The sequence below is a fragment of the Hylobates moloch genome, unplaced genomic scaffold (genome assembly GCF_009828535.3).
Source record: "Hylobates moloch isolate HMO894 unplaced genomic scaffold, HMol_V3 SCAFFOLD_19, whole genome shotgun sequence".
Classification (NCBI taxonomy): domain Eukaryota; kingdom Metazoa; phylum Chordata; class Mammalia; order Primates; family Hylobatidae; genus Hylobates; species Hylobates moloch.
In genome coordinates, this window is record NW_026652294.1 from 12,262,266 (window position 1) to 12,285,200 (window position 22,935).

General features: G+C 50.7%; 1 protein-coding gene across 1 annotated transcript; it reads left to right on the plus strand.

Moving 5' to 3' along the window:
- The first annotated feature begins 1,552 nt into the window (after positions 1–1,552).
- TCN2 (transcobalamin 2) lies at positions 1,553–22,203 on the plus strand. Its single transcript, XM_032138833.2, has 9 exons — positions 1,553–1,839; positions 5,366–5,558; positions 7,368–7,525; positions 8,851–9,003; positions 9,804–9,976; positions 10,102–10,288; positions 11,794–11,959; positions 17,817–17,932; positions 21,566–22,203. Exons 1-9 carry the CDS (start codon positions 1,776–1,778, stop codon positions 21,625–21,627), a joined length of 1,272 nt encoding a protein of 423 aa, XP_031994724.1. The 5' UTR covers positions 1,553–1,775; the 3' UTR covers positions 21,628–22,203.
- Positions 22,204–22,935: the final 732 nt, after the last annotated feature.

Consider the following 22,935-nt stretch of genomic DNA (forward strand, 5'->3'; position numbering starts at 1 on the left):
ACGAAAGCTGTCCTCCATGGCCACCTCCTCCAGGCTGCCCTCCTGGAAATAGCAGGAATCATAATCGTTGTTACTGGAAACAGGCAGAGGGTTGGGGGAGCCAAGGCAGTTCCACCAAGGACCAAGGTGGCTCCATTGCACACACTCCCCTGAAGGTCCAAACGTGCGGTTCTGCAGAAGTTGGGCTCCCCACTGGCCTCCCTCCTTCTTCAGAACCTCCAAGGGTGCGCCTCCTAGTGGCCACATCCAGCCTTTCTGACTGGACAACCTATCATTTAAAATTTTCAAGTACTTCCGTAAACAGACACACATTGCTGTATTTATTTATGTCAAGAGCTTGGTTTGTGATAAGTCAGGCTCAAAAACAGATTGTCTTAAAAGAGTGAACCTTGGCAATCTACCATAAAATAATTGCAATACAGATTGTACATGGAAATGACTGGAGATATTTTAAGGTCATAGTGTCTTCACAAATTGATCTGAAAGGAAACTGTTAGAATGATCTTGCCTGACCCTCATCTCACACAGGAAGAACTATATTAAACTCAGAGAAGTTAAATGACCTGGCCAAATTCACACAGCCACCACTAGTTAACTTGTATACATTGATTCTCCTGTGGGGCTGGGCAGATGAGGAATGTTTTGTTCTCTTTCGTGTTTGCAGAGATTTTTTTTGTGGTTAGTTTCCGAGTTCTGGCAAGTACCTCTGCTTCCGGTAGTTTTGTGTCTCAATTGATTCAATCTCATTCTTTTTATTTTATTTTACTTTTTGAGACGGGGTCTCACTTTGTCACCCAAGCTGGAGTGCAGTGGTGTAATCTTGGCTCACTGTAGCCTCCACCTCCTGGGTTCAAGGGATCCTCCTGCCTCAGCCCCCCACGTAGCTGGGATTACAGGTGTCTGCCACCACGCCTGGCTAATTTTTGTTTTTTTGTAGAGACAGTGTTTACCCATGTTGCCCAGGCTGGTCTCCAACTCCTGGGCTCAAGTGTTCTGCCCGCCTCAGCCTTTCAAAGTGCTAGGATTACAGATGTGAGCCACCGTGCCCGGACTTAATCCCATTCTTCAACTTGTTTTGTCCTCTCCAGGAGGCTCCCAGCTCTTTCGGATTGGTTGAGAAAAGTGGCCTGGCTGGTCTGGGGCCAGCGGCACCCACCCCCCCGCAACTGCCCAACTCCCCCACCCCCGCAATCCCCTCCCCCGACAACTGAGGGAGGCGGTGCTGAAAAACAGCTGACTCCAGCAGTGCTGCTCACGTGACCACTGCAGCTGCAGCTCCCGTTCCACTCCTTGTCCTGGGCTAGGTGGGCACTACCAGGGGCTCCTTCGGTAAGGAGTACCAGGTAGGCACCCAGTCCTGCCAATCCAACACTGGAACAGCTAGGGGCCAGCAGACAGGCACGGTCGGACAGACTTGGCAGATCAGACGTCAGGCCCTCTGTGCTGGTCCAGGGCTCTTTAAGCAGGAACGTGGATGGCCTCAAGATGTCTCACATGGTCCCACTCGCCCTCCTCCTCCCTTTGTTCCCTACCTCCAGGAGGGCTGCTCTGCCCTTCCTTCCTCTGTTCTTTGGCCTTATGTTCCCCGCCACCACAGACCTTCCCCTGCCCCACCCCTCTGCATACTTAGCGCATTGCAGGCGTGGAGGATTAATCAGTTACAGGAAGCTGCCTCTCTCGGAGTGGTGACTGGCTGTGGTCAGGACAGCCTTAGCAGGGCCAGCCCCAGGAGTCTTTCCCGATTCCTGCTCACTGCTCACCCACCTGCTGCTGCCATGAGGCACCTTGGGGCCTTCCTCTTCCTTCTGGGGGTCCTGGGGGCCCTCGCTGAGATCTGTGGTGAGTAACTCGCCTCTATCCTGTGCCTCTTTCCTCCTGGGTCCTTAGGAGGGTGGCCAGGGCATAGGATGAGGGAACTTACCTGCCCTTCTGAGCTCCCATAGCAGCTCGGGCTTAGCTGGACCTCAGCATTTAACACGTCCTATTGCGATTGATTATGTGTCTGACTCCTTACCAGAGAAGATCTCCTCCGTTAATTCAGTCATTCATTCACACATTCATTCAGCACATAGTTACTCAGCCTTTTCTGTGTTAGGCCCAGCGTTAGCCTTTGGGGAACGTGCAAAGCATGAGACAAGTCTAATCCCTGCGATCCTAGAGCTTATGTTCTAGGGAAGGTGGACAGACAAAAGAAATCAATGGTTAGGTGCTCCCACCTGAAATCCCAGCATTTTGGAAGGCTGAGGTGGGAGGATCGCTTGAGCTCAACAGTTCGAGGTCAGCCTGGACAACATAGGGAGACCCCATCTCTACAAAAAATAAAAAAAATTTAAAAATAGCTGGGCATAGGGAAGACTTTCTGAAGACCGAGAGGACACATGGGAGCTGAGATTCGAAGGAAGGAAAGGAGCTGGCAGGAAAGGAGTGGGGGACACGCATTCTAGGCAGCAGGAAGTGAGCCTTCGGAGGTCCTGCCTGCTCCAGCTCTGTGCCCCAAGGGGTCTCTTGGAGCACACTGTCTCCTGGGACCCGTCTATGAGTCTGAGCTTAGAGGCTCAGGGCTGCTCCTTCAGACAGGAGGCAGAAGGCAGGCTTTGGGACTTTGGGCTGCCCACGCTGCTTTTCCCCTCCTCTGCACCCAGGATTACGCTCAGCAATACACTTTCACCACCGTGGTCTCTTGTGACCCTGGGGAAACCCAGAGAGATGGGTGCAGTCATGTCCAGGTGTCAAGTGAAGAAGTCGAGGTTTGGAGGAGCTGAGTGACCCGCTCAGGGTGCTCCACCTTTACCAGAGCTTTGCTGAACTTAGTTTTTAGAACTTGAAGCCTCGTTTTCTTTTTTTGTTTTGTTTTTTGTTGAGAGAGGTTCTCGCTCTGTTGCCCAGGCTGGAGTGCAGTGGCACGATCTTGGCTCACTGCAACCTGTGCCTCGTGGGTTCAAGTGATCCCCCCACCTCAGCCTCCCAAGTAGCTGGGGACTACATGTGCATACCACCATGCTCGGCTAATTTTTTTTTTTTTTTTTTTGTAGAGACAGGGTTTCACCATGTTGCCCGGGCTGGTCTCAAACTCCTGGTCTCAAGTGAAACTTTTGCCTCGGCCTCCCAAATTGCTGGGATTACAGCCACTGCACCCGGCCAGAACTCCAAGCCTCTCATCTGTGTTCCATAAATGCAGTCAGACTCCTCAGGTCTGGGCCGAGGAGCCCCAGCTCTTGGTTCCTGTCTGGACAGTCCCCAGGGGAGTTCTGGGTTCAACCAGCCAGAGCTTTCCCTCCTGGCTGATCTGGTCCTCAGCCTTGGACAGTTAGTCCATTAGCCTGACCCCACAGGAGCCCCAATCCCTTGGGGTCTGGGAAATCTTGAACTGGGGTTTGGGGTGTAAATATCTGCGCTGAGTCACTTAATTGCACCCAGCCTCATTCCTTTATCTGTAAAATGGGCTAAGAATGCTCCCCTGCATTCCTCCTTGGTGTAGTACAAGGAAGGATCCCATGACACCTGCTCTCCCAGTTTAAAGTTCTGTATGTGTGTTGTGAAATTGACAGGGAGCGCTGTACAAATGCTAATGCAAAGTGGGCTCCTGTGCTTCCTTTTCTCTCTCTTTTTTTTTTTTAATTTTGTTCCAGAGATGAGGTCTCACTATGTTGCCCAGGGTTGGTTTCAAACTCCTAGGGTCAAGCGATCCTCCCACCTTGGCCTCCCAAAGTGCTGGTATTACAGGTGTGAGCCACTCTGTCTGGCTCCTGTGCTTGTGAATGTCAACAGCAATCAGCCCGTAGCCGGCAGGGCTGGGTTGGTAGGGTGAGAGCTCACCCAAGGCTGCTTTTATTACCCTGGGTGAATCTGCCTGGCCCCTTCCTTTTAAGGAGATTGCTCTGTGGTTGTCAGTCTCTCTCTTTCCAGCTGGATCCTGATCTTTCCTTTTCTAACCCTGTGCTGACTCATCGTGCTGGAGGTGAGAGCCCAGGGTGAGGTCAGGGAGCTCCCTTGCGCATTTCAAGAAAAGGGAGAAGGAAAGAGAGGTGAGGAGGGGCAGATGACCAGAGAGACACAGGCTGGGAGAGACTGAGACAGACCTAGAGAGCCTCAGAGACATTGAAGGAGAGAGACGGAGAGATGGAGATAGACACCAAAAAATGGTTCTGAGTGACAGAAAGGGAAAAAAGCAACCCCCCAGTCTCTCCATTAACATCTGGTGAGAAACCAGCCATGTGCTCTGGTCTGGGCCCACACAGCAAAGGATTATGTAGGGTTTCATGCTGGTGGATGGTCACCTTATAGCAACAGGTATCTGGGGCTGTCGGGAAAACAGACATGAGGTTGTGGGACCCAAACCCACAGGATGGAGCTGTGTTCTAGGAGCTCTGGTCCTCGCACCAGGAGGCAGCTGAGGCGTCTTGCAGCAGCTCCTTTTCTTAGTCCCCTGGGATATGGCACGGTGGAGGCCACCATCAGGCAGCTGGAGCCCAGCAGCAACTGGGAGGCAGTAAACAGGGACCGAAAGTGCAAGGTGCCTCCGAGGCAAACTAAGCTACCCTGTGCTGAGCTCAAGTCCCTTGGAACTATCCCTAAGGCTTCCGCTTCCAGGGTATTTCAGTATATTCGTTGGACAGTTTCGAATAAATCCCACAGCAACAGGTAAATGGTTGCAAGCTGTGACTGTTTTCTAAGAGCTCATCTCACAATCTCAGGTCCTCTTCATTTAAACAGAGATGGCAGGAAAAGCATTATTTTGAGATCTGCATGGAGGAAGTTCACCAGGCAGCCTCAGTTCACCAGCTGGAAGTCTGCGTTGTTTGAAAATTTGATGTGTAACACGTTCTGCATGTGGGCTGATGTTTTTGTAAACGGGTAGCACACACATTCAGCAGGACACCAAAGAGCGAGGGCTTTGCAGTTAGGTCCATCCTTGGCTCTACAGCCTTGTGTAAGACATGACACGACTTTGAACTTCTGTTTCCTCTTTTGTGCAAAGCAATGATGACAGTATCTACATCACAGGACTGGCATGAGGACCAAGTGAGATTGGGCAAGGTGCCCGGGCACACCCTGCAGCTTGGCATCCAGTCTCACTGTCACCGCTGATGGGCAGAGTGGTTGCCTGGCAGTAGCTTCCTCTACCTTCAGCCCACCACCTCTCTCGCTGGCTCACTCCAACTGCTCTTTTGGGATATCTGCTTCCCTCCTTTTCCCCTCCCACTGCCTTTCAGTGTGGCTGCATTTCCCACTGCAAGTTGGTGTGTGCTGGGTGGAGGTGGGGGTGAGGATATGTATTCCCTGGAGAAGGCCCTGGTAACGTCAAAGCACTTCTTTGCTGGTAACCTGGCCCTGTGACCTCACTTGTACCATTTTCTTTCCTAAGAAATACCAGAGGTGGACAGCCGTCTGGTAGAGAATTTGGGCCAGCACCTCTTACCTTGGATGGACCGGCTTTCCCTGGAGCACCTGAACCCCAGCATCTATGTAGGCCTGCGCCTCTCCAGCCTGCAGGCTGGGACCAAGGAAGACCTCTACCTGCACAGCCTCAAACTTGGTTACCAGCAGTGCCTCCTAGGGTATTGCCACACACTCTTCTTTTTCCATGTCTTGCTCCACATACTAAGAGACAGGAAACTTGGGTACTAGTTCGAGCCTGTCACCACTTTGTGGGCAGACCTTAGGCAAATTTTCTCCATCTATAGAATGGAGGGCCTTTCTCCATCTATAGAATGAAGGGGTTGGTTGGATTAGATCAGAGATGCTAATGCAGGGCTCCTCTTGCTACTACTGCTCCTCCTGTGCCTGAAGCAGACATCACTAATCCATGACTATACTCTTTTATGATGAGCCCAGATCCAGCATCTGACTCTATGCTCCCTTACTGTGCCTGAGGCAGACATCACTAATCGATGACTGCAGTCTAATACATTGAGCCTAGAAGCAGCATCTGACTGTGTGCTCCCCTTCCATGCATGAGGCAGACATCACTAATCCATGACTGCACTCTTTCACACTGAGCCCAGAAGCAGCATCTTTTTTTTTTTTTCTCACTCTGTTGCCCAGGCTAGAGTGCAGTGGCACAATCTTGGCTCACCCCAACCTCCACCTCCCGGGTTCAAGTGATTTCTCGTGCCTCAGCCAACTGAGTAGCTGGGATTACAGGTGTGTGCCACCACGCCCAGCTAATTTTTATATTTTTGGTACAGATAGGGTTTCACCATGTTGGCCAGCTGGTCTTGAACTCCTGACCTCAGGTCATCCGCCTGTCTTGGCTTCCCAAAGTGTTGGGATTATAGGCATGAGCCACTGCACCAATCCAAAAGCAGCATCTTTCTGTGCTCCCTTTTCAAGAGGCATCACAGAGACGCCTGTTTTGGGGTTTGAATGAGAGGCGAAGAATCGGCCAGCCATGGAGTGCCTCTTTCTCAGACTCCCTCTTGAGAAGTGGATGCGGGGGTGGTGAGAAAAGAAGGCTAGGCATAGTGGCTCATACCTGTAATCCCAACATTTTGGGAGGCTGAGGCAGGAAGATTGCTTGAGCTCAGGAGTTTGAGACCGGCCTATGCAACATATTGAGACCACATCTCTAAAAAAAAAAAGAAAAAAGAAAAAGAAAAAAAAATTAGCCAGGTGTAGTGACTCATGCCTGTGGTCCCTGCCTCTCCGGAGGCTAAGGTGGGAGTATCTTTTGAGGCTGAGAAATCAAGGCTACAGTGAGCCATGATGGAACCACTGCACTCCAGCCTGGGAGACAAAGTGAGACCCTATCTCAGTAAAAAAAATAAATAAAAATATGGCCAAGTGTGGTGGCTCACGCCTGTAATCCCAGCACTTTGGGAGGCCGAGGTGGGTAGATCACCAGAGGTTAGGAGTTCAAAACCAGTCTGGCCAACATGGTGAAACCCTGTCTCTACTAAAAATACAAAAAATTAGCCAAGGGTGGTGGTTGGCAACTGTAATCCCAGCTACTTGGGAGGCCGAGGCAGGAGAATCGCTTGAACTCGGGAGGCGGAGGTTGCAGTGAGCCGAGAACGTGCCACTGCCCTCCAGCCTGGGCAACAAGAGCGAAACTCTGTCTCAAAGAAAATAGAAAGGAGGGGGCATGTGGGTGAAGTATGGACAAAATAGTGGGGCAGGCACAGATCTGGACACAGGAGCCCTTGGAGTTTATCCTTGAATCTAATTGTTCATCTTTATTAAATATTTGTGGCATACACCTCACAACAACATAGCCAACACACTTACTTTTCGAGCTTTTATCAAAGTTTCCCACTGTTAAGATTTTTTCCACTTTGTGATGCTGGTGGGGTGGGCGCTCCAAGCAGGCTTACGGGGTGCCTTTCTCACAAAGGCATTAACTGGCCTTGTCCTACGTCTGCCTTCAGCGAGGATGATGGTGACTGCCAGGGCAAGCCTTCCATGGGCCAGCTGGCCCTCTACCTGCTCGCTCTCAGAGCCAACTGCAAGTTTGTCAGGGGCCACAAGGGGGACAGGCTGGTCTCACAGCTCAAGCGGTTCCTGGAGGATGAGAAGAGAGCCATTGGTGAGCAGACACCATCCGCTGGGGGTGGGGAGCAGCTGGGAGGGCTCATCAGATGATATTCTCTAGTGAGAATCAGAACTTTGGGTTTTCTTCCCAGGTGTCTTTCCCACCATCCATTCTGCCCATCTCACTGCCCACGTAGAGGCTCGAACCTGTCCGCGTAGCCATCCTTGATCCAGCCTTTCCCGCGCTGCACACACTCTATTGACAAGTGTGTTTTGTGTTTTTTTGTTTTGCTTTTTGTTTGTTTGTTTTTTTGAGATGGAGTTTTGCTCTTGTTGCCCAGGCTAGAGTACAATGGCACAATCTCAGCTCACCGCAATCTCTGCCTGCTGGGTTCAAGCAATTCTCCTGCCTCAGCCTCCTGAGTAGCTGGGATTACAGGCATGCGCCACCACACCCAGCTAATTTTGTATTTTTAGTAGACATGGGGTTTCTCCATGTTGGTCAGACTGGTCTCGAACTCCTGACCTCAGGTGATCCGCCTGCCTCAGCCTCCCAAAGTGCTGGGATTATAGGCATGAGCCACTGCGCCCAGCCCATTGGCAAGTCTTGTATTGGCAAGCCACCAAGATTGACTTGATTATCCACCTTCGGGACAACTGGACAGCCTGCTTATGACTTATGCCGTAGTCTGTCTCTACTAGCTCTCCTGCCCTGACTTGATCCAGCATACAACAGCCAGAGCCAGCCTTTTCAATATAAACCTGATCTTGCTGGCACTGCTTAAACCCTGCAGGGGCCTCTCACTGCTATGTGGCCCAGCCTTTCTACCCTTACCTTCTCCCCAGGCTCTGCTCATCCATTCTCTGCCTCCCACACACACCTGCTCTCTCTGGGCTCCAGCCATACCGGCTGTCTCTCATCTCTCAACTCATAAGCCAGTTTCTTCATACAGGCTTCCTCCGTCTGGACTGGCTTCCCTACGTGCAGTTCACTCCTGCTCTACCTTTGGCTCTGCCTCCACCCATCCCCAGCCCTCTCCAGCATTACCTCCTTGGAGAATCCTGCCTTGACTCCCCAGCCACCCAAATATCACTACTTGGTCTGCATTCCCATTACAATTGCAGTCTCATGAGCAATTGCTATGGTTGAGGCCCAAACTGCGCAGTGCCCGTCTGCCATGGGTCTTCTGCTTCCTCTAAGCATAGTGTCTGACACACAGTGAGACCTCAGCACGTATGGGCTGAGGCAATGAAGGAATGAAGGATCCCATGACCCAAAGGAGCGTGTTGGAAAGTGCAGGCTAGGGGTCCCATGTCCTGGTGGGGCTGGCTGCTGGGTGGGGGCAGAAAGGCAACCCCTCGGTTTTTTTTCCCTCCCAGGGCATGATCACAAGGGCCACCCCCACACTAGCTACTACCAGTATGGCCTGGGCATTCTGGCTCTATGTCTCCACCAGAAGCGGATCCATGACAGCGTGGTGGACAAACTCCTGTATGCTGTGGAACCTTTCCACCAGGGCCACCACTCTGTGGGTAAGTCAGACCCTGCCAAGGCCAAGCTGGCACTCCCTCAGTCCCCAGGCCTGTACTGATGACCTCCATACCCTGGCCCCATACTCATCTTTCCTTGGGACCCCTCCGTATCAAGTCCTTTAGGGATGAATTGGCGAGGGCTCATGGGTTATGCTCCAGCTGTGAGCCAGCTTTGGAACTGGTAGGTGGATCTTTTGAGGCCAGAAGTTTGAGACCAGCCCGGATAACATGGTGAAACCCCATCTCTACTAAAAATACAAAAGTTAGCCGGGCATGGTGGCACATGCCTGTAGTTCCAGCTACTCAGGAGGCTGAGGCAGGAGAATCACTTGAACCTGGGAGGCGGAGGCTGTAGTGAGTGGAGATCGCACCACTGCCCTCCAGCCTGGGCAACAGAGTGAGTGAGACTGTCTCAAAAAATAAAAAATAAAATAAAACTCCCCTAGTGATTCCAATGTGTGCAGCCAAGTTTGGAAATAGGTGGTATGGGGTCAAGTCCTCTTGGGCCTCCCTCCTCCAGTCCTTCTCCCTGACCTCTAGCCCTCAAGTTGCAGAGTGATCAGCCAAACCAGTTTGCCCACAAATAAGCAGTTTCCTGGGACATAGGAGTTTCAGAGTCCAGACAAGGAAAGTCTTGGGCAGACCAGGTTGAGTTGGTGCCCTTAGCTGATCTGACCATGTTGCCCTTCTCCAAGCCCTCCTGTGGTTGCCCATAGCTACAAGGGCCTGACCCTCAAGCCCCTGCCTGTCCTGGCCCCTTGGCTCTCCAGCTCATCGCATGTTCTGTTCCCCTCTTCAAGACACAGCAGCCATGGCAGGCTTGGCATTCACCTGTCTGAAGCGCTCAAACTTCAACCCTGATCGGAGACAACGGATCACCACGGCCATCAGTACAGTGCGAGAGAAGATCCTGAAGGCCCAGACCCCCGAGGGCCACTTTGGGAATGTCTACAGCACCCCATTGGCATTACAGGTGGGAAAGAGACCCTGGAGCCATGGCCACCCTGGGGAACAGTCGGGTGGAGTGGTCAGGGGCTGGAACACCTAGCCCCTCCCCGCCGGCTGACCTCCTCCCTCTCTTCCCCACTCTATCACCAGTTGCTCATGACCTCCCCCATGCCTGGGGCAGAGCTGGGAACAGCATGTCTCAAGGCGAGGGTTGCTTTGTTGGCCAGTCTGCAGGACGGAGCCTTCCAGAATGCTCTCATGATTTCCCAGCTGCTGCCCGTTCTGAACCACAAGACCTACATTGATCTGATCTTCCCAGACTGCCTGGCACCACGAGGTAGCCCAGCCTTTTTGCGGAAGCACAGCCCTTTACAATCTGCTGCGTACCCGTTGATGTCCCAGTGAGGGGAGGTTGCTTCATCCTGATTTGTTGAGTCAGCACAAGTTTGTGGGTGTGCATGGGACATAGCAGCCAAAATGTGGTCACAGCTTCTAGAAGCTCACAGTGTGGGGATGAAGGCACTAAATGGAGAGCCCTGGGCATACCGCTTGTGTGATACCCAGTACAGAAATGTTTGAATGGATGGATGGATGGATGAATGGATGAATGAATGAATGGAGGAGAGACACATTTTGGTTAACTCTAATACAACATGATAAGCCCCAGTAGCAGCATGATCCAGGCTTCCTCTGAGAGAGAGGCTGAGGAGGTGATTGGGATTTGCCAATTAAGAATGGAGAAGGAGGCCAGGTGCAGTGGCTCATGCCTGTAATCCCAACACTTTGGGAGGCCTAGGCAGGTGGCTCACCTGAGGTCAGGAGTTTGAGACCAGCCTGGCTAACATGGCAAAACCTCATCTATTAAAAATACAAAAAAGTAGCCGGGTGTGGTGGCGGGCGCCTGTAATCCCAGCTACTCAGGAGGCTGAGGCAAGAGAATCACTTGAACCTCAGAGGTGGAGTTTGCAGTGAACCGACATTGCACCACTGCACTCCAGTCTGGGTGACAGAGTGACAGAGTGAGACTATGTCTCAAAAAAAAAAAAAAGAAAAAAAGAATGGAGAAGAAGGAAGCTGTATATGGTGGCTCGTGCTTGTAATCCTAGCACTCTGGGAAGCTGAGGCGGGTGGATTGCCTGAGCCCAGGAGTTTGAAACCAGCCTGGGCAACATGGTGAAACCCTGACTCTACTAAAATACAAAAGATTAGCCAGGCATGGTGGTAGACCCCTATAATCCCAGCTACTAGGGAGGCTAAGGCACAAGAATCACTTGAACCTCGGAAACAGGTTGCAGTGAGCCGAGATCGTGCCGTTGCACTCCAGCCTGGGCGACAGTGTGAGACTGTCTCCAAAAAAAACAAGAATGGATAGAATGGAGCCAAGAAGAGGCAGCAAGAACAAAGACACAGGTGCACAGAGTTTGGGGGAATTTTGAGGAATGGTCTTGCAAAAGAGTGGGATCTGGGAGAATGAGTGGGAGTGGAAGGCAGGTGAATGAAGAGGAGGTGAGCCCATCAGGGTAACAGAGACGCATTGTGAACAAATGCGTGTTGTAGGAAGAGCCTTCTGGAGTGCTAGGTGCCAGAGAGGTGGGAGAAAGGATACTGGAAGCAGAGAAACCAGTGAGGGGCCTGATCTTGGGTGGAGGGGGATGTGGGGAATGAGGGATAGGGGAGGCCGGGATGGAAGTCAGGTTTCGGCTGAGCAGGTGGTGGTGGCATTGATGGAGATGAGGACATGGGGAAGGAAAAAGTCCAGGTGTCTTTGAGGGAAGACAGGAAGACAAACATCCAGGCTCCCTGTCCTCACACCAGCTGCCTCTTCCTTTCTCCCTGGCACAGTCATGTTGGAACCAGCTGCTGAGACCATTCCTCAGACCCAAGAGATCATCAGTGTCACACTGAAGGTGCTTAGCCTCTTGTCACGGTACAGACAGTCCATCTCTGTTCTTGCCGGGTCCACCATGGAAGATGTCCTGAAGAAGGCCCATGAGTTAGGAGGATTCACGTAAGACTCCCACCTCCCAGTCCTCACCCCACCCAACCTCACATGCCTGATACAGGGTTACAGAAGAGATGGGGGACAAAGGAGAGGGTTCCCTTGGGAGAGACACTGGCCCTGCTTCTGCTTCTACCTGCTCCGCTCCTTTCTTGCCCACGGTGTTATGGAAACAGGGAGCCATAGGCCAGCACTGTCATTGAGAGAGCAGGCTCTGGAGGCAGAGCCCCCCAGTTGGAATCCCAGCTCTAACCAGCTAGGTTCCAGGTAGGCACCCACAATTCACCGAGGAGAACAGTTGTGCCCCTCCCTGCAGAACCAGTGTGAAGAGTCCAGGAGTTAGTACACATAGAGATAGTGGCATGTGCTTTTTATATGTGCAAGGTCCAGCACATAGCAAGCGTTCAACACAGTGTTGCTTTCATCAGAGTAAGGACTGTTTTTTTGTTTGTTTGTTTTTAAGAGACAGGGTCTCGATCTGTCACCCAGGCTGGAGTGTAATGGTGCAATCACATCTCACTGCAGCCTCGAACTCTGGGGATGAAGCAACCCTACTGTCCTGCCTCAGCCTCCCGAATAGCTGAGACTATAGGCACGTGCCACCCATCCCTGGCTATTTTTTTTTTTTTTTGAGGTAGGGTCTCTCTCTGTTGTCCAGGCTGGTCTCAAATTCCTGGCCTCAAACCATCCTCACACCTCAGGCTCTCAAAATATTGGGATTGTAGGTGCGAGCCATCATGCTCAGCCAGAATAATAACTTTTTTTTTTTTTTTTGAGACAGAGTCTCACTCTATTACCCAGGCTCTGGAGGCCCAACTCGTGTTTGTGTATTTGTTTATTTTTATTTATTTATTTATTTTGAGACAGAGCCTCCCTCTGTCACCCAGGCTGGAGTGCAGTGGCACAATCTCGGCTCACTGCAACCTCTGCCTCCTGGGTTCAAGTGATTCTCTTGCCTCAGCCTCCTGAGTAGCTGGGACCATAGGCGCATGCCACCATGCCCAGCTAATTTTTGTATTTTTAGTAGAGACGGGGTTTTACTATGTTGGCCAGGCTGGTCTCTAACTCCTGAACTCAGGTGATCTGCCTGCCTCGGCCTCCCAAAGTGCTGGGATTACAGGCATGGGCCACCGCGCCTGGCTGTGTATTTATTTAGGCAAGGTCTCCCTCTGTTACCCAGGCTGATGTGCAGTGGCACAATCATAGCTCACTGCAGCCTCAAATTATCCAAGTAGCAGGGACTACAGGTATGCACCACTACACCCATCTACTTTTTTTTGAGATGGAGTCTCCCTGTGTCGCCCAGACTGGGTTGCAGTGGCACAATTTCAGCTCACTGCAGCATCTACCTCCCAGGTTCAAGCGATTCTCCTTCCTCAGCCTCCCGAGTAGTTGGAACTATGGGCATGCACCACCATACCTGGCTAATTTTTATATTTTGAGTAGAGATGGGATTTCGCCATTTTGGCCAGGCTGGTCTTGAACTCTTGACCTCAAGTGATCTGTCTGCCTCAGCCTCCCAAAGTGCCGGGATTACAGGCATGAGCCACTGCGCCCGGCGCAGAATAAGAACTTTTATTTTATTATATTTTATTTTATTTGAGACAGGGTCTTACTCTGTCACCTAGGCCAGAGTGCAGTGGCACAATCACAGCTCACTGCAGCCTCAACCTTCCGGGCTCAGATGATCCTCCCACCTTAGCCTCCCAGGTAGCTGGGAACAACGTGCATGCACCACCACGCCTGGCAAATATTTTTTTTTATTTTTGGTAGAGATGGGATTTATCCATGTTGCCCAGACTGGTCTCAAACTCCTGGACTCAAGTGATCTACCCACCTTGGCCTCCAAAAGTGCTGTGATAACAGGCGTGAGCCACCGTGGCTGGCCAGAATAAGAACTTTTATTATGAAATAAGTTTGGCCCAATCCTGTTATTAATTACCTCAAAGAGGTTGGACAACGTCCTTACACTTGCTTCTCACCCTGAGCTTAGACCAGTCTGAGAATGAGCATGTCTGGACTGCTGTTTGATACCAGGTCCTGTCCATGATGAAATAAGATGAATGTAATTCTCATGTTATCAGTGGGGAGTCCAGCCCAGAGAAGTTGAATGCCTTCCACCAGGTCACGCACACCACAGACTTCTCCCCTAGAATCATGGGCCTATTTCTGTCCCCAATGGGCCCCAATTTCTGTCCCCAGTGGGAGTTCCTGGAAAACAGCATCCTGCATCCAGGGAGGGCCCACAGTTGGCTCCTTCGGGTCCTCTAGGCCAGAGAATCTCAGACCAGAGATATGCAGAGACTCCTCTGAAGTACAAACATTCTCCCAGACCCCAGGTTAAGTTATTTCTTCTATAAAAAGACTTAGATGTGTACTGATAAGTTTACTGAATATAAAGTCTTTGGCCAGAGCTGGTGGCTCACTCCTGTAATTCCAGTGATTTGGGAGGCTGAGGCAGGAGGATCACTTGAGCTCAGGAGTTCGAGGCCAGCCTGGGCAACATAGTGAGACTGCCATCTCTACAAAAAAAATTTTTTAATTAGCTGGGCATGATGGTGTGCACCTGTAATCCTAGCTACCCAGAAGCCTGAGGTGGGAGGACTGCTTGAGCCCAGGAGTTCAAGGCTGCAGTGAGCTATGATGACGTCACTGTCCTGTAGCCTGGATGACAGAAGACTCTGTCTTAAAAAAAAAAAAAAGGGCTGAGTGTGATGGCTAACACCTGTAATCCCAGCACTTTGGGAGGCCAAGGTGGGCAGATTACTTGAGGCCAGGAGTTCAAAACCAGCCAGACCAACATGGTGAAAGCCTGTCTCTACCACACACAAAAAAAGTCCTTTCTCTTTCTAGCTCTAGACAGCTATAAATATAAATCCCCAACAACTTTGTAAATTAAATAGAAAAGTATAAAAATCAATACCATTCAAATAAGGATGCTCTGCGGAGGTGCTGGCCTGCGCTTTAGCACCTCCCTGTATTCTAGCTGCAGTGAAGCCTGGGCACTCCTGGCCTGGCTCAGCCACTTCATTCACTGTGAGGGCCACCTCCGTTCCCTTCCTGTGGCCTATGGCACATAGCGCAGTGCTGCTGGGCACCAGCGCAGTCACTGATGGCCACACATAGGCTGAGTGCCCTTGGGAGGGCTCAGACCCACAGACTGAGATTACCCAGAACCGGCTGGTATTCGTGTTTGAATATTGTCATCAAAATGAAAGACAATTAGAATGTAACATTTTTATTCAGAGCTCGGGGATCTCTGGGAAGACACTGTGGACTCCAGTCTGAGAAATGGTTCTCTTGTTAGTGTGCGTGGATGCCTCAACTGGGTTCAGGCATGAAGACTATGTTTGAGGTCCCTGAATGCACAGCAGAGAAAGCTCAACTGCAGACACAGACAGACAGACAGACAGACAGATGGCCGGGCGCGGTGGCTCACGCTTGTAATCCCAGCACTTTGGGAGGCCGAGGCGGGCGGATCACGAGGTCAGGAGATCGAGACCACGGTGAAACCCCGTCTCTACTAAAAATACAAAAAAATTAGCCGGGCGTGGTGGCGGGCGCCTGTAGTCCCGGCTACTCGGAGAGGCTGAGGCAGGAGAATGGCGTGAACCCGGGAGGCGGAGCTTGCAGTGAGCCGAGATCGCGCCACTGCACTCCAGCCTGGGCGACAGAGCGAGACTCCGTCTCAAAAAAAAAAAAAAAAAGGACACCGTCTAAAAAAAAAAAAAAAAAAAAGGACAGACAGATGTGGAGAGAGGTAGCCCTGTGCAGCCACATGGCCCTGCAGAGTTAAGGAATGGGAAAAGGGCTACTCTGTGACATTCCTTAGAACAGTACTTTCCCTTCGCTTAAGTCACCCCAAATAGGTTTTTTTTTTTTTTTTTTTTTTTTAGACGGAGTTGCACTCTGTTGCCCAGGCTGGAGTGCAGTGGCACGATGTCGGCTCACTGCAACCTCCACCTCCTGGGTTCAAGCGACTCTCCTGCCTCAGCCTCCTGAGTAGCTGGGATTACAGGGGCCCACCATCATGCCTGGCCAGTTTTTGTATTTTTAGTAGAAATAGGGTTTCACTATGTGGGCCAGGCTGGTCTCAAACTCCCAACCTCAGGTGATCCACCCACCTCTGCCTCCCAAAGTGCTGGGATTACAGATGTCAGCCACTGCGCCCAGCCTGTGTTACTTAAAACCAAAAAAATCCCTCTCTCTCTAAGACTGCAACCATCAATAACTTAGGGCTGTATTACCCCAGAGGGCACTTTCTAGAAGATGCATTTGTTCACATCATTCCCATTAACCTTGATAGTCTCACCTCCTTTTCAGTCATTTGCATTCTCCCAGAACCTGCTCATTTGTTGTTATTTTTTGTTTGTTTGTTTGCTTTTGTTTTTGAGAAGCAGTCTTGCTCTGTCATCCAGGCTGGAGTGCAGTGGTGCAATCTCAGGTCACTGCAACCTCTGCCTACTAGGTTCAAGTGATTCTCCTGCCTCAGCCTCCTGAATAGCTGGGATTACAGGCGTGCACCACCATGCCCAGCCTAATTTTCGTATTATTGGTAGAGATGGGGTTTCACCATGTTGTCCAGGCTGGTCACGAACTCCTGACATCAAGTGATCCACCTGCCGTGGCCTCCCAAAGTGCTGGGATTACAGGCATGAGCCACCGTGCCTGGCCTGATCCCGCTCTTTTGAAAGACCATTCCCCCAAATTCTGTGCACCTGTGTGCCTTTCTTCTCTCGTCTCCTCTCAGCTCTGCCCCACTCTCCTCCCTTCTCCTCTGGCAAATCCCACTCTTCAAGTCCGTCTTCCAGGGGAGGCCCTGATCATGCTGCTTCCTCCTGTGGGAGGGATGAAGGACCTGGCCCAAGGAGTTTGTTTTGTTTTGTTTTGTTTTGTTTTGTTTTGAGATGGAGTTTTGCTCTTGTTGCCCAGGCTGGGGTACAATGGTACAATCTCAGCTCACTGCAACCTCTACCTCCCGGGTTCAAGTGGTTCTCCTGCCTCAGCCTCCCCAGTAGCTGGGATTACTGGCATGAACCACCACACCCAGCTAATTTTGTATTTTTAGTAGAGATGGGATTTCTTCGTGTTGGTCAGGCTGGTCTTGAACTCCCAACCTCAGGTGATCTGCCTGCCTCGGCCTCCCAAAGTGCTGGGATGACAGGCTTTAGCCACTGTGCCTGGCCCAGGCCCATGGAGTTTTAAGAGGCTTCCTGTGGCAGTGGCATCCAGACAGAGTGGAGAAACTCAAAGTTGGAGGCCAGAAGCTCAGGGAAGGGGGAGTGTGAGTGAGGAGTCTTTTGGCTGCCAGGGCCAGAAATCAAACTCCAAGCCTCTCCACGACAGTGAGTGTAGAGCACGTAGAATCAGAGAGGAGGCTGAGCCATGCAGCCCAGAGAAGAGGGGAATGCCACTGAGCCACAGAGACCCAGTGCCACTGCCAGGTGTCTCTGCCTCCACTTCCCATGACCCTGCCTCTCTCTGCACGCAGGCTTCACCCTCTCTCATTGTACATTGTACACATTCTAGGTGACACCAGCAGCTTCTGATTCTCATCCCCCATAACATCAGCCCCCCAGGGAGGGGACAACTGCTGAGCTGATAACATAATAGATGCCCCTTTCCTGGAGGCCATGGTCATGGTCAGTGTGGAGAGGATGAAGCCTGAGCAGGCAGGATCGGGGGTCTGGAGGGGAAGGAGGTGGAAGTTGAGAGCACAGACCTGTGGCCAGGTGGCCCGGGAAGGGTTTGATGAGTGTCGGCCCAAAGAGCTTGGAAGGGATTTTGCTGCTGTGGGCGAGCTCTGCCTCTCCCCTTAGGGACAACAGCCACCTCTTCTCTCCCTCTTTGCCTTTCCCTTTTGTAGATATGAAACACAGGCCTCCTTGTCAGGCCCCTACTTGACCTCCGTGATGGGGAAAGCGGCCGAAGAAAGGGAGTTCTGGCAGCTCCTCCGAGACCCCGCCACCCCCCTGTTGCAAGGTGAGTCATGGCCTGGCACCCTGGATGTGTCCCCTACCCCAAGCTTACCCAGCCAAGAGGCTTCATCAACTCACCCCGGCTTTCCTTAGCACCTTCCTGGGCCACAGCTTCACAAAATCACTGATGCTCAAAGTTGGATATAATACATTGAACTGAAGTCTTAGAATTTTTATGCAAGTTCTTGTGGAAATTCTAGAAAACCAGATAGATTACAAAAAAAAAAAAAAAAAAAAACTAGAAGAAAATTAAAATCACGTAGAATATACTACCTAGGAATAATGTCTTTATTTTTATTTTGAGACGGAGTTTCGCTCTTGTTGCCCAGGCTGGAGTGCAGTGGTGCGATCTCGGTTCACTACAACCTCTGCCTCCTAGGTTCATATGATTCTTCCACCTCAGCCTCCTTAGTAGCTGGGATTACAGGCGCCTGCCACCATGGCCAGCTAATTTTTTTGTATTAGTAGAGACAGGGTTTTACCATGTTGGCCAGGCTATTCTTGAACTCCTGACCTCAGGTGATCCTCACCAGCCTCGGCCTCCCAAAGTGCTGGGATTACAGGCGTAAGCCACTGCGCCCAGCCAAAATAACGTGTTTTGTTTTGTTTTGTTTTGTTTTTTGAGATAGGGTCTTGCTCTGTCACCCAGACTAGAGTGCAGTGGCACAATCTCAGCTCACCGTAGCCTCAATCTTCCAGGCTCAAGTGATCCTCCCACCTCAGCTTCCTGAGTAGCTGGGGCTACAGGCACACACCACCATGCCCGGCTAATTTTTCTATTTGTGGTAGAGATGGGAGTTCACCATGTTGGCCAAGCTGGTCTCAAACTCCAGAGGCCAAGTGGTCTGCCTGCCTCTGCCTCCCAAAGTTCGGGGATTACAGGCATGAGCCACTGTGCCTGGCCAAAATTAACTTTTCTTCTAGATACTTAAAAAAAATATGCCAGTAAGTTTTTCATAAAAAATGGAGCCATGCTATCCAATGAAAATTTAATGTTGCCCACATGTATAATTTAAAAATTTCTAGTTGGTAAAACTAATATATATATGTATGTGTATATGTATATATAAAATATATATATGTATGTGTGTATATGTATATATAAAATATATATGTGTGTATATATATATAAAATATATGTATGTGTATATACATATAAAATATATATATGTATGTGTATATATATGTGTGTGTATGTATATATATGTGTGTGTATATGTGTGTGTGTGTGTATATATATATTTTTTTTTTTTTTTTGAGATGGAGTCTTTCTCTGTTGCCCAGGCTGGAATGCAATGGCGAGGTCTCAGCTCACTGCAGCCTCTGCCTCCTGAGTTCAAGCAATTCTCCTGCCTCAGCCTCCTAAGTAGCTGGGATTACAGGCGTGTGCCACCATGCCCAGCTAATTTTTGTATTTTTAGTAGAGACGGGGTTTCACCATGTTGGCCAGGCTAGTCTCAAACTCCTGACCTCAAGTGATCTGCCCGCCTCAGCCTCCCAAAGTGCTGGGATTACAGATGTGAGCCACCACGCCTGGCCTGCAAACAGACCCTTAAAGGTCATCTGTCCCTACTCTTGCTACTTAAGTTGCTTTTATACTCCACCCCTAAAGAACTTTTCTGGGGCACTTACCATGTGTCAAGCATTGTGGCGAGTGCTTTAGAGAAGGTGGGACTTTCTGAGGGAGCCCACAAAAAAGCGTTCTTTTTTCTTGCCGTCATTCTAAATAAATTGAGGAATAAAAAATAGGAGCTACAGATGGAGACCCCAAGTCTGGCCAGTTCTATTACTGGTAAAGACAGGAGGGTGAGAGCTAGGTGGACCCAGGCAAGAAGCAGACCTGGGCAGTTGTAGCCTCTACCTCCTGTCCCCTCTGCCCTTGAGTCTAGCAGGAAGCCCGCTCCCAGGAGAAAAATAGAGAGAGCCCAGGCTACACATGCCTAGTTTATTCTTCCCAAATCAACCAGTTACATAAATCACTCCTCTATCTTCCTTGGGGTAGAAAGTGGATGGGAGTTATAATTTGAGTTCCCTTTTGTCTTAGTCCATTGAAGCTGCTATTACAAAATACTATAAACTGGGTGGCTTATAAACAGCAGAAATGAGGCCAGGTGCAGTGGCTCATGCCTATAATTCCAGCACTTTGGAAGGCCAAGGCAGGTGGATCACCTGAGATCAGGAGTTCAAGACCAGCCTGACCAACATGGTGAAACTCTGTCTCTACTAAAAATACAAAAAATTAGCTAGGGGTGGTGGCAGTCACCTGTAATCTCGACTACTCGGGAGGCTGAGGCAGGAGAATCGCTTGAACCCAGGAGGCGGAGGTTGCAGTGAGCTGAGATCACGCCATTGCATTTCAGCCTGGGCAACAAGAGCAAAACTCATCTCAAAAGAAAATAAAATAACAGAAATGTATTTCTTACAGTTCTGGAGGTTGGGAAGTCCAAGATCAGGACACTGACAGATTCAGTGTCTGATGAGGGCCGACTTTCTGGTGGTACCTGCTGGCTGTGTTCTCACATGGTAGAAGGAACAAGGCAACTCGATGGGGCCTTGTTTTTTAATTTTTTTAAAAAGTATTTTCCTGGCTCTTGCCTGCTGAAGGAACCTCTTTTATAATGGTACTTAAAAAAAAATTTTTTTTTTTTTTTTTTTTTGAGATGGGGGTCCCACTCTGTCATCCAGGCTGAGTGCAGTATCACGATCTCAGCTCACTGCAACTCTGCCTCCCAGGCTTAAGCGATCCTCCCACCTCAGCCTCCTGAGTAGGTGTGACCATAGGCCCATGCCACAAAGCCCAGCTAATTTTTTGTATTTTGGGTAGAAATGTGGTTTCACCATGTTGCTTAGGCTGGTCTCGAACTCCTGAGCTCAAGTGATCTGCCTGCCTTGGCCTCCCAAAGTGCTGGCATTCTAGGTATGAGCCACCCTGCTTGGCCTATAATGGCACTTTCCTATCCCATTCATGAGGCTCTACCCTCATGACCTAATCATCTCCCAAAAGCCCTAGGGCCTCCTGATACCATCACCTTTGGGGTTAGGTTTTAACATATAAATTTTGGGGGGACACAGACATTTTGGACCATAGCACCTCCATTGAAAGGAAACATTTCTGACACCTGGCTCTCTCAAAGGACCCTTTCAGTTCCCCTGCAGGCTGCATTCCCACATCAACAAGAGCACCGACACTCACTCACTCAGAGGTTAAATAACTCGTCCAGAGTCACAGCAGTAATGAATGACAGAGCTGGGGCTTGAATCCAGGCATCCTCCTAGAGCCTGGATTCTCTAGTGAGTGAAGGCTGACTCCTGGGAGACTTAATGCATGGTCTTGGTTCTCTCTCCAGACTGCACTGTGCAAGTTTCTCTTCCTGATGGCCCCTAGGGTATTACAAAGACAGTGTGGCCCTGCCTGTCAGGTGTTTTTATTACCAGATGAGCTCATGGCCTCAGGAACCCTATAGGAAGCTGAGTTCAGAGTCTTCTAGCAGGCTTTAGGGAGGTTCCAGCTTCCCACCACCAAGCCCCAGGTGGATTCTTACAGACCCTAGCCTCAGGGTGGGGGGTCTGGAAGATGAAGTTGCGAGGTGCGATATTCTGCCCAGTTCACCCCGCCTTCCTCAATCTGTTTCTGCAGGTATTGCTGACTACAGACCCAAGGATGGAGAAACCATTGAGCTGAGGCTGGTTAGCTGGTAGCCCCTGAGCTCCCTCATCCCAGCAGCCTCGCACACTCCCTAGGCTTCTACCCTCCCTCCTGATGTCCCTGGAACAGGAACTCGCCTGACCCTGCTGCCACCTCCTGTGCACTTGGAGCAATGCTCCCTGGGATCACCCCAGCCACAACCCCTTTGAGGGCCCTATACCATGGCCCACCCTGGAGCAGAGAGCCAAGCATCTTCCCTGGGAAGTCTTTCTGGCCAGGTCTGGCCAGCCTGGCCCTGCAGGTCTCCCATGAAGGCCACCTCATGGTCTGATGGGCATGAAGCATCTCAGACTCCTTGGCAAAAGGAAAAGGAGTCCGCAGGCCACAGGTGTTATGAGGACCACTCGTTCTGTGGTTGGGGTCCTGCAAGAAGGCCTCAGCCCAGGGGCTATGGCCCTGACCCCAGCTCTCCACTCTGCTGTTAGAGTGGCAGCTCTGAGCTGGTTGTGGCACAGTAGCTGGGGAGACCTCAGCAGGGCTGCTCAGTGCCTGCCTCTGACAAAATTAAAGCATTGATGGCCTGTGGACCTGCTGCAGTGACCTGGTGCCTCATACTCCTCAGGTGCAGGGGCAGGGACGAGAGAAGGGGGAAGTAACCCCATCAGGGAGGAGTGGAGGGTGCCTGAGCCGCCATCTGGGCATTGGGGGAGTGATGGGAATGCCAGCAGTGATGGGAATGCCAGCAGTGATGACATTGATTACCGACTGAGCACCCACTACTATTGACTGATCACTCACTTGCTAGATACTATCTTGAACAACTCTATGAGGTTGTTGATATTTTCATTTTTATCTGTGCCTTACAAATCAGGAAACTGGGAGGCCGGGCGTGGTGGCTCGCGCCTGTAATCCCAGCACTTTAGGAGGCCAAGGCAGGTGGATCACAAGGTCAGGAGTTTGAGATCAGTCCGGCCAACATGGTGAAACCCCATCTTTACTAAAAATACAAAAAATTAGCCAGGCGTGGTGTTGCATGCCTGTAATCCCAGCTACTCGGGAAGCTGAGGCAGGAGAATTGCTTGAACCCTGGAGGCAGAGGTTGCAGTGAGCCAAGATCACACCATTGCACTCCAGCTTGGGCAAGAAGAGTGAAACTCTGTCTCAAAAAAATCAGGAAACGTGCTCAAAACGGAAAAGTGATTCACCAAGGTCACAGACTAGGCAGTGATGCTGTGGGAACCTGGCTCAGGGGACACAGACCTGGCCTGGGGCAGTCTTGCAGCTCCTCCACTAAAATACTGAAAATGAGGGTCTTAGATGATGGTTATAATCCTATGGCAGAGCCCCAACTCAACTGGAGT

Coding starts and splice junctions, on each gene's coding strand:
- TCN2 (XM_032138833.2), top strand. CDS start 1,776: ATGAGGCACCTTGGGGCCTTCCTCTTCCTTCTGGGGGTCCTGGGGGCC. Junction 9,977..10,101: donor GCACCCCATTGGCATTACAG/GTGGGAAAGAGA, acceptor CTCTATCACCAG/TTGCTCATGACCTCCCCCAT. Junction 11,960..17,816: donor CATGAGTTAGGAGGATTCAC/GTAAGACTCCCA, acceptor TCCCTTTTGTAG/ATATGAAACACAGGCCTCCT.